Source organism: Sceloporus occidentalis, unplaced genomic scaffold (genome assembly GCF_023333645.1).
Source record: "Sceloporus occidentalis isolate IW3139 unplaced genomic scaffold, rSceOcc1.0.p SCAF_3, whole genome shotgun sequence".
In the NCBI taxonomy this organism is placed as follows: domain Eukaryota; kingdom Metazoa; phylum Chordata; class Lepidosauria; order Squamata; family Phrynosomatidae; genus Sceloporus; species Sceloporus occidentalis.
The window spans coordinates 7,078,719-7,089,625 of NW_028316983.1; the positions used below are offsets into that span (position 1 = coordinate 7,078,719).

General features: G+C 42.0%; 1 protein-coding gene across 1 annotated transcript in view; it reads left to right on the forward strand.

Moving 5' to 3' along the window:
• Positions 1–6,117, forward strand: part of LOC149315512 (tripartite motif-containing protein 54-like) — a 33,925-nt gene extending 27,808 nt beyond the window's left edge. The window contains exons 10-11 of the mRNA XM_089518460.1: positions 4,032–4,138; positions 5,899–6,117. Coding sequence (XP_089374586.1) covers positions 4,032–4,133 — 102 coding nt within the window. The 3' untranslated portion in view covers positions 4,134–4,138; positions 5,899–6,117. The remainder of the gene's footprint in view (positions 1–4,031; positions 4,139–5,898) is intronic.
• Positions 6,118–10,907: the final 4,790 nt, after the last annotated feature.

Here is a 10,907-nt window from a genome sequence, read left to right on the forward strand (position 1 = left end):
TGTCTTTAAGTCATTTCTGACTTATGGTGGCCCTAAGGTGACCCTGTCATCAGGTTTTCTGAGGCTGAGAGTGTGTGACTTGCCCAAATTCACCCAGTGGGTTTTCATGGCTGAGCAGGAACACGAAACCTGGTCTCTAGAGTCATTGTCACATACAAGGATGAAATAATAGAGGATGTGCATCCCTAGTGGACATAGTTTGGTCAGAGCTTGAAAGAATTATATTGCTTAGAAACTTAAAATCCCACAATTTTAACCTGCACCACCACTGGCCATGTTGGATGGGGGATTGTGGGAAGTAGGATCTCTCCAAAAGTAGTGATTTTCAGACTCATAGAACTGTCATAGAAAGGCATGGTTAATTTGATATCTGTTGGCATCCTGCCATCAGATAATACATAGAGTTAATTTTTATGCTACCGCGATCAATCTTTGTTCTCTCTTTGCCTGGATCAGAGAATGGCCTGGGTTGCCTCTTCCTGAAACTGCCTCTCTGTGAGTCTATTCTTAGTCTCTCACTCCTCTTCTTAACAGCATCTTTACAATGGCTCAAATGTGAGCCATGCATTTCATCTTCAAGGACTTTTCGTTGAGGTTGCGAAACTGGTAATAAGAATAAGGAGGACACTTTTTGGAAACTTTCAGACTTTTGCATTTGGGGGCCAAAAAAACAGGCAGAAAGGCAGGATGCCTTCTATCTGTTGTGCCAACCAAGGAGGCAGTGACCTAGCCAGTACCTAAATGAGAAATTACCTGTAGTGGTTTGAGTGTTGGACTCTGGAGGCCTGGGTTCGATTCCCTGTGTGGCCATGAAACCCACTGGGTGACCTTGGGTAAGTCCCATGCTCTCAGCCTCAGGGGCAGGCAAAGGCAACCTCCTCTGAGCAAATCTTGCCAAGAAAACCCCATGATTGGTTCGTCTTAAGGCTGCCATAAACTGGAAACAACTTGAAGGTACACAACACCCACAATAGCAGTAGAAAGTACATTTCTATCACACATCAACAATGCACAGCTGCTGGGGTTACACATTTGTTGTTTTCTGCCTACCATAATTTATCTCCCAAAGAGTATCTTGGTTTGTGTGAGAGACAGCATGATGTTGTGGTTTGAGTTTTGGACTAGGACTATGGGAGATCCACACTTGACCATGGAAACCCACTGGGTGCCTTTGAGCAAGTCACATTATGTTAGCCTCAGAGCAAGGCAAAGGCAAACCCCCTCTGAACAAATCTTGCCAAGAAGAAAGCCCCATGATAGATTTGCCTTAGGTCACCATAAGATGAAATGACTTGAAAGCATGCAACAACATTCTCTAAAGAATTATTTTTTGGACCACAGTGCCAAGAATCTCCCAGCCACCATTGGCATTGGCCATGCTAGCTAGGGATTGTCACAGCTGATATTTTTAGAAACATGATCTGAACTTCTCTAACCTTTATATTAGAGATGCTTGCCCTTACATTTCACAGATGACAACAAAGGCATATGTGGCCAAGTGCCATCAGAGTGTGGACAAGATAGCAGAAATTATTAATGGGGAAGACCACATAACCTAGAAAAGGCTACAACAGTTTGCATTTACTTGAATCTGTTAAAAAGGGCAAGTTTCTGCCCCCTTCTCTCTTCTACTCACGCCTGAGTTAATTGAATTCAAACTACTTTTGTACTTTGAACTCAGTTTGCAGTAACTGAAGTAAGCTGAGGACAAATGGGGAGGCGAGAAAACCTGGGACATTTTAATAACAGCTTAAAAAGTGGGATGGTAGAGTTGTAATTGCAATCATATCAACCAAATTGGAACAGCTGGAGGGTATGGGATGTCAGAAAGGTTTTCATATCCGGGGGGGGGGGGGGGATCAACTATAAAAAACATTGTGAACAAATAATTTTTCAAAAAATAACAAAAAGAAAAGTTCCCAAATGCAATGTTTAAAAATCATTGAAAAAGTAACCCAAAGGCTCATAATCTTGCCTAGTGGGAGACATTTTGTACATTTTTGATTCTTCCAGCTCAGAGTGAAATAACTGAGTATTAATGCCACGACACTAGCTGCTCTGAACTGCTTTAGAGAATGCCAGAGTATCAAACATATCATGTTTTATGAAAGTGTATTTTTGATTGTATATTGTACTGTAATCTGATGAAATGTATCTCTCCTGAAACTGTAAACCGCTTTCATCTCTCTGGAAAAGCGGTATAGAAATAAAGATATTATTATTATTATTATTATTATTATTATTATTATGGTCTTTTAAAAATCAGTGAAACCCAAGTACTGAATGGAGCTAAAGAGGATGATCTGGAAGAGTTCGTCTTTCCATGCTATGTGAATTTCTTTGTAAAGTGAGAGTTTTACTGTGACAATGAGCCTATGAACTGAAGGAAGCCTCATGCTTCCTGGCTTATTGTCATTATGTCCCTGTCCTACATGGCTCACATGTATCAAAAGGTGCTCCATTTTGTTTCCTACAATGCAAGGTCGAACATACCACCATTTAGCAGCTCTGCTGTCTCCGACCTAAATCCAGTTACTAATCCCCAACAAGAGGGAGCAAGCATAGTGTAAGAATATTAGCTTACTTGCTATCTAGCTTACTTGCTGTTCACCGCTATGATCTTTGGAATAGCGGTATATAAATAAATAAAAAAAACAAAAAACAAAATATGAGTGTTGGATTAGGATATCAGGAGACCAGGGTTTGAATGCCAGCTCAGTCATGGCAACCCACTGGGTGACCATGGGTAAGTCACACTCTCTCAGCCACACTCTCTCTGGCAATGGCAAAAAACCCCTCTGAAGAAATGTTGCCAAGAATATTCTAAAATGTACTCACCATAGGTCAGACTTGACTTGGTAGCACATAACAACAACAACAACAGCAAGAAGCTGTGATTCGGTACATAATGGCATGAGTGCTTTAAAAATAAAATTTCTATTTATTTCAATTATTATTATGGTAATCTAAAGTTTGTGTCTGCAGAAGATGGAAGTCTTCTAGGGGTAGAGAAATTGCTCACTGAGAATATTTTTATTTTCTTATTCCTTTCATTTTGATTGACAAAAGTCTTATGCCATGTGCTTATTCATTGCTTAAACTCACATTTAGGGTGTTGTTGATTAAATGCTGGATTGGGCTTTGGGAGAAAGGTAAGGTAACCAGTGATACCCATTACTTTGTTATGTGGCTTCAGGTTGATTCTGACTAATGGCAACCCTGCCGACCCTAACCCTTCCTTGACAGGAATTATTCAGAGGTTTGCTGTGACATGCCTCTAAGCTTGAAAGGACATCCAACATAGTGTAGTGGCTTGAGCACTGGACTACAACAGCAACCAGGGTTCAAATCCCCTGGTGGCGCAGTGGTTAAATGCCTGTACTGCAGCCATTCACTCGAAACCACAAGGTTGCGAGTTCAAGACCAGCAAAAGGGCCCAAGCTCGACTCAGGCTTGCATCCTTCTGAGGAGGGAGCTAAAATGAGTACCCAGACTGTTGGGGGCAAATTAGCTTACTTGCTAATTTGCTTACTTGCTGTTCACTGCTATGATCTTTGGAATAGCGGTATATAAATAAAACAAAATTATTATTATTCAGTCTTGGAAGCTCACTGGGTGACTTTGAGCAAGTCTCTCTCTCTCAGCCTCAGAAGAAGGCAATGGCAAAGCCCTTTTCAATGAATCTTGCCAAGAAGACCCTTTGATAGGTTTGCCTTAGGGTCAGAAACGACTTGAAAGCCAACAACAATAATAAGCTTGAGCGAGTGTGAGCTGGACAAAGTCAACTGGTGGATTTCTATGGATGAATGGGGATTCGAACCCAAAATCCTAGTCCAGCACTTGAGCCCCTACATCTCAGTGGCTCACTCATTTCTTCTTATACATTCCTGTTTGCCTAATGAAAATTGAATGGAATAGAGGCCTCATTTGTGTCCATGTTCTCAGAAAGGTCAACAGGGCACATTCTGAGATTCTCTCCCCCCCCCCCCCCAAAACCCCTTTTGATTCCCTGTGTCTTTCTGCTTCTCCAGGGTCTGGTATCTAGTTCCACGGCTGAGACATGGAGAAGAGAGGACTTCACCGAACCTCTCCTTAGCAGCTGCTTCAACCCCACCCTTTGGCTGCATGACTAGGGAAGGTTAGTGTGCAAGAAAGGACAGAATTCAGTTCCTTTTACTGAGTGTCCCCACTTGTTCTGCCATGCAGTTTGTGAATTACTAACAGTTTGAAAGGAAGGATGTCCTATCCAATTTCCTCCCAGCAAGACATGGCTGTCCACCATTTGAGCCTCGGAGACAGAAACCTGATTAATCTAGAACACTAGTTCCCAATTTATGGTCTTCTAGATGTTTTGGACTTTAACTTTTAAAAAGAGTTAAAATCAGTGGTGGTGGCAGCTCATGTAGATGCCCTCAAGGGGTCCCCATCCTACTCAGCAGAAGCAAGACAAAGGGACCCACAAATGCTTGACACAGGGGTGTAGCTTGGAGGTGGGGCAAAATAAGAACACTGCCACTCCAAATAAGAATTTTCCCCCCTCCCATGAAATTTTCCTTCAGTCCCCAGATTTTTATCATTGCAGAGAGTGAGACACTGAAAATCATCTACATTTTGAACATGGAGCCATGATGGATTGTTTTTGTTTTGCAAATGGATGATAAATTTCCTGGACTTTGAGAATCTCCCAGTGACCACAGGGCTACAAGGAAGAGGTTCCAGCCTGTAAATAATACCCCTCCATTCCATCTGGACTGAGAACAAAAAACAGAACATGCAGGCCCATGGCTAACATCTTCAATTTTTTTCCTCCTGTATGGTTTTTAACACCTTGCCTGAGGAAGAAGCCAGTGGAGCTTCAAAAGCTTGTGAAACGTAATTGTGCATTTTGGTTGGCCCGATAAAGGTACCATTGTTTGGTGGATTTTTGATCTTGAACTCTTATATTTTCTGTATTAAATTCACTTGATCACTTATCTGTGGCTGCCTAAACTTTATTTCTAAAGGCTGAACTGAAGTATAAACTTACTGCAATGCTATGCTAGAAATTTAAGGACTGAAAGAATTTTTTTAAAGGGTGGGACAAAATTATTGTTTGCGGGGGGGGGGGGGATGGTCTCATTTCACCCCCCCCCCCATAGCTCCATTCCTGGATGAGCCCCAGCCAAGAGGTTAACCTCCTGTAGTCACCATGACCTCTGCCATTGGGGAGAGGGTTTTTAGGGTCTTTGTTAGCCTTATGGGCACAGAGAGGATTAATTTGTATTTAAGAGTCTCTGCTCAATAGTTTTGGTGTCTGAGGGCGAGAAAAGAGATGCTACTGAGACCAGACTGGTCCTTTTAGACAACTGCTTGTATCATTCTCAGAGCTATTGAGCTGAGAGATGGGTTACACTTGATCACTTCAGTTTCCTTTGGTCTTTCAACACTACAGCACTCTCAAGCATCCATCTTCCAAGAGGCTTGCTTTGCAGAGGTAGGTGTGCACCCCAAAGTCAAAGCAACAAGGATCTTGGATCTTTGCCACAGGATAGCCTGAGTAGAATTGCTAGTTGGTTAGGCCCCCAGATATGGCTCTGGTTCTGAAAGAATGGTGGACCCCATTACCGAAACAGTGGGATGTCTTCTTCTGCTAGAGACCACTTGCTGCATCATTTACTACAAATAAATATTATCTTACAGCAATGATATGCCTAAGTTTTCAGTACCAAAGGAAGTCTTTGGGAAATCGGGAACTGCAGCCAGTTCCAGCTCAGAACAGGGTGTGGGTGCCTAGGATCCAATGTCTAATAATAATCCTCCTTCTACTTTAATATTTCCATTGTGTCTACACTTGCTTCTTTCTTAGATGTCCTCCTGTCTCAACCATTTAATCTCCTTTGTTGTTCTCATAACCTATAGGTCCATCCATGCCCTTAACTGAATCCTCCACATGTCACACACATACTCCGACAGACCAGCTTGCCTAAAACAGACCTTTGTGTGGAAAAAGCGAGGATCAAATAAGATGCACAATGACAGATGTGAGCTCCAGCTGATTCAAGGATGATCCATCTCATCCGCAACCCAACATGCTTACTATTTTGGATCTCCTCAGCCTTCCTTGTTCTTCTCCTTGGACGGTTCCCTGCTCTCACCCAAACCACATCCTTTTTTAGATTTTCCCTCCAGGCCTATCTGGAAAAGGAGTATTAATAAATGTGTGAGTATGATATCTTTGAATCAGCATCTTTGGTTCAGAGTCTGTACTTTCTGTTTGTGAAGGACCTAGCTTAGGTTTCAAGGTCTGGACTTTCTCCTCTGGTCCTTGTGGGAAGGGGAGGAATCTCAGGGCAAGAGCAGCATCTTGAGCATCACCTGTCTGTCTGTCTGTCTGCCTGTTTCTTTCTTTTTGTTCTTTGTTCACCCACTCCTTGCTTCCATTGCTGTAGAAGCATGCTTTAAAGCAGTGACTATACAGTCAGCCCTCTGTATCCATAGATTCAACCATTCGTGGCTTGAAGATACTAAAAATATAAAAATTCCAATAATTTTGCTATTTTATATAAGCGACACCATTATACTATACTATTGGGACTTGGGCATCTACAGATTTTGATATCCATGGGGGTTCTTGAAACCAAAACCCAGTGCGCACTGTATTCTTTTCAAAGAAGAACCTGGAAAACTTTCTTGGGTTGGACTACCACTCTCATGTGTTTACAAATGTAGTGTTTGCAAACGTTTTCAAAACAGAACTGGGAAAAGATTTTCTTTCCACTCTGTTCTATGAACAGCTTACTAAATTTAATTTTCAACCAGAGAAATATTTTCTCTTTACTGAGACTAGGTGCTTATTATTGGAATTGGGTTCTCAGAGGGACAGTGGTTGATGCCTAATATATCATGCTTAATAGGCATCCCAGTCCCTGAGGTTTCTGGGCCAAAACCTGAAACCTAGAGACAATGGCTGCTAGGGATATCACTACCTTTTATGCATTAAGTACCAACCCCAATTGCTTACAACTTGTCATTCAGACACACAAGGCTGCATTCACACTATGGAAATAAACCAGTGTAGAAGTTCACACTTGTCCCAACTGCACTCAGTGTAGTTTGCAGGGGTGGCAGTGGCTGAAAAGCCCACTTAAACCAGTGCATTTGGCACCGGATCCCTTAGTGGTTCTTTTTTGAAGAGCCACAATGATCTGCATCTTCGGTAGTGTGACCACACTACTGAAACAATTCGGATCATGCTTCATCATTCCTGGAAGTGCAGACACGTCCATTTTAAATTGATACAGTGGCAATTGTGAATGGCAACAGGATTAAAATGGCATGGAGAGATTTGATAATGGTAAATGTACTGGGAACACCAAACCGATTCTGAATCGGCACAGAGATGTTCAAAAGAGTAAGTGTGAATGACCAGAGAGAATACATATTCCTGCTGGGAAATACAACAGAAATGTTAGCTGAAGGAACTGTTCCCAAAGCAAGATGAAATGAGGAGATTTTTTCTTCTCACTTCGTTGTCAAGCAGCCAAGAATAATATCCTGTCTTTAGTTTACTTGTGGCAATGAATGGAACTGATCAAGGTTTTCAGTGATGCTGCTTAATTAACAGTTGATCTATAAACACTTTCATCTTCTGCATCTCCCCCTCCCATCCTCATTATGGCTCTTTTTCCTCCTATGGCTGTGCATAGATGGAATGAAGATGGAATGAACAGCATTTAATCTAGTTGACCTGCATACCTCTAGCCAGAATGTGAATTCAGGGTAGCATAGAGGGTGAGCCCTGGTGCTACAACAAATGGAAGTCAAGGAGCAAGACAACTAAATAAATACAGAGCAGAGGCACAACTATGATTGTGCAGGCAACTCCAGATGACACACTAAGAGGGAGGTGACACCATTGCTCCCCAAACACCTGTCTTTTGGCAGAAATTTAAAATTTTAATTCTTTTTTCAAGTTTCTTAAAAAGCATTACATCTTACCAAATGTTCACTTTAGCAGCATGAAACAATGCACATGCAAATTAATTTAGACTGTGTGTGTGATGCTGTGGTTTAAAGGGATAATTTTAATTTTGCTCATTGTTTATGTCATAACTGTGGCCGCTACATTCATTGATATATGGGACTTATGACTGATGAGTAAAATTAGTACAAAAAACATTACAAAGGATTCTGTATAGTGTGGTATGGGAGGAGGTCAATGGGAAAGGATGACATCATAAGTTAACACGCCAGGTGGCACCAGCCTTAGTGATGCCACTGAGCAGAGAACACTCTGGAAGCTGCAAGCTGCAGTAACAGATCAATTGATCCTGGAAACTGCAGCATGCTGGTGATCTCCTAGCTGAGCTGAAAATATGCACACAGCCCTTTTCTCTTGCCCAGAGCTGATCCCTCCAGAACTGGTGTCTTGGCACTCTTGCCACCCATCTGGAATTCACTCATGAAAACTGGAGACTCAGGCTGAGATCTGGCAACCATAATGCTTAATGCCCCTCCTTGACATCAGCAGGGCATGCCCCTAGGTCTCATGTTTTGGTTCTGAAATCTCATAGATTAGCCGGCCCAATCTAGCCTTTTGCCTCTTTGGTGGTGTTATCTGCCCCCAAGTTGACCTGGACTCATGGCCATCCTGTGGATGAGATACCCCCAAGAATCCCTATATTCTTGCAATATAGAAACCCAATCTCCTGCAATCCCATTTCTGTATCCCCCGTGATTGAGCCAATCCATCTGGCATGTGGACTTCCATTCCTCCTTCTGCCCTCTACCTTTCCTAACATTATTGTCTTTTCTAGTGTTTCATGCCTTCTTATTATATGGCCAAAGTACATCAATTTCAATTCTATCATGTTGGCTTCTAATGAGATCCTTGGCTTGCTCCCATTTGTTTGTCTTTTTGGCTGTCCATGGCATCCTAAGCATTCTTCTCTAGAACCACATCTCAAATAAGTTGATTTTGCTGCTGTCTGCTTCCCTTACTGTCCAGCTCTCACATCCATACATAGTGATGGGGAATACAATGGCTTGGACAATTCTAACTTTTGTGCTCAGGTGTATATCTTCACTTTTCAGTACTTTTTCTAGTACCCTTCCCATTCCCAATCTTCTTCTTTCCTGACTGCAGTCACCATTCCTGTCTATATTTGATCCTAGATATGGGAACTCTTTAACTATTTTGATTTCCTCGTTGTCTAGATTGAATTTCTGTATCTGTTTTGTGGTCATAATTTTTGTCTTCTTTATGTTCAGCATTCATTAATCCTGCCTTTGCACTTTCATCTTGGACCTACCTTATTAGCCATTCCAAGTCTGTGATGCTTGCTGCCATTGTTATGGTATCCTCGTGCCTTAGGCTGTCAATATTTCTTCCTCTTGTCTTCATTCCTTCTTCTTCTAACTCTATCTCTGTTTTTGTTATGATGTTTTCAGCATATAAGTTGAACAAGTAGGGTGATAAAATACATCCTTGCCTGATCCCTCTGCCTATTGGGAACCACTGTGTTTATGACAGTTCTGACAGTGGCCTCTTGTCCTTGGTACAGTTTTTTTTTGTTAGTACTATCAAATGTAGTTGGACTCGTATGTCTTTGAGTGCCTTTTGCCTCTAGTGCCCCCATTTGAGAAGGAAACAGGCTTATTAAAATAAAGTTTATTCAGAACACTTCAGCGTACATTTTCAAGTTTGCTGGTTGCTTTAATCCACTTTAGACTGGGAGAGAACAACATCTGTACATGACCAAACCAATCAGTTTACATCTGAATCGGGAGGTCTTTAGTGCTGGGATAACAAGGAGAAAAGCAGCAACATGTTCAACACACTAAACACACACACATACACACACCCACTCCCACACACTCGCACAGTCATTCCTACACATGCACACACATTTTGCTATGATCACACTTCTGTGATCCTAAAGCTGTAGAAGATATACTAGATCGGTGTATAGCAGCACTCAAGAACAACAAGTACAGAAGCTGTACATTTTTGGCAGTATTCAGTTACAGGTTTCATGATGGAGAAATGTTTCCCCTGACTTTAGAAAGAAAGAAAAACTGTGCCCCTCCCTTGATTTCATTCCCTCAGAACTGAAAATCCCCCTTGTTCCTTTTCCACCAAGAATCCTGAGAAGGAACTCTTTGATCCCTCCTGCTCTTGTTTAAAGGCCCTTTTAGTGAAACCAGAGTGGATTTTCTGTTCTAGCACAGAGCATATTTCTACTGCTGAACTTGAGAAGAAATGTAGTGAGAAGAGCTGTGGGGATTTAACCCTAGAGGTCTAGGTTCAGATCTTTATGTGACCACAAAGCTTATGGAATAACTTTGTGCCAGTTAGCATGTCTCAGCCTAATCCGATTTACCATGTGGTTGTGCAGATGCAGAGAGGAGGTGGTGAAATAATATATTTGGGGGACCAGTGCCTTCTGTGTGAGCGTTGCAGTTAATTCACTCACTTTTGTTTCAGAGTTTAAAGGAGCTATCCAGGGTACTAGATCCCTAAAATAAATTCAGCACCTTGGATAGCAGAATAAACCTGATTAATAAGCCTGCACCAAGCCATGGGCTGCCCCTGTATGTGTTCTCTCCGATGCTCTTCAGAGAACGGATAGGCTTCAAATTTCATACTAATAATGTGATGTATGTTAACTAATAATGTGGAGTATGGTTACCCTTGTGATCAGGCAATCGCCTTTTCCATCTACACTACTTGGCTCTTGGGCACAGTTTAGGCCCAGGTTACTCAGAAAAAAATCTTCCTTCTCTACGGAGTTTGTCCATGTCCAGGATTCTCCATATCTCACCAGTATTTGAGATGCATTTAGTGGTGTCATTTGAGAGGACTGTCTCAGTGACTGTGCCACAGCTCAGGACTGCTCTTCCTACGGCTATTTTGCAAGCTTCCCCTG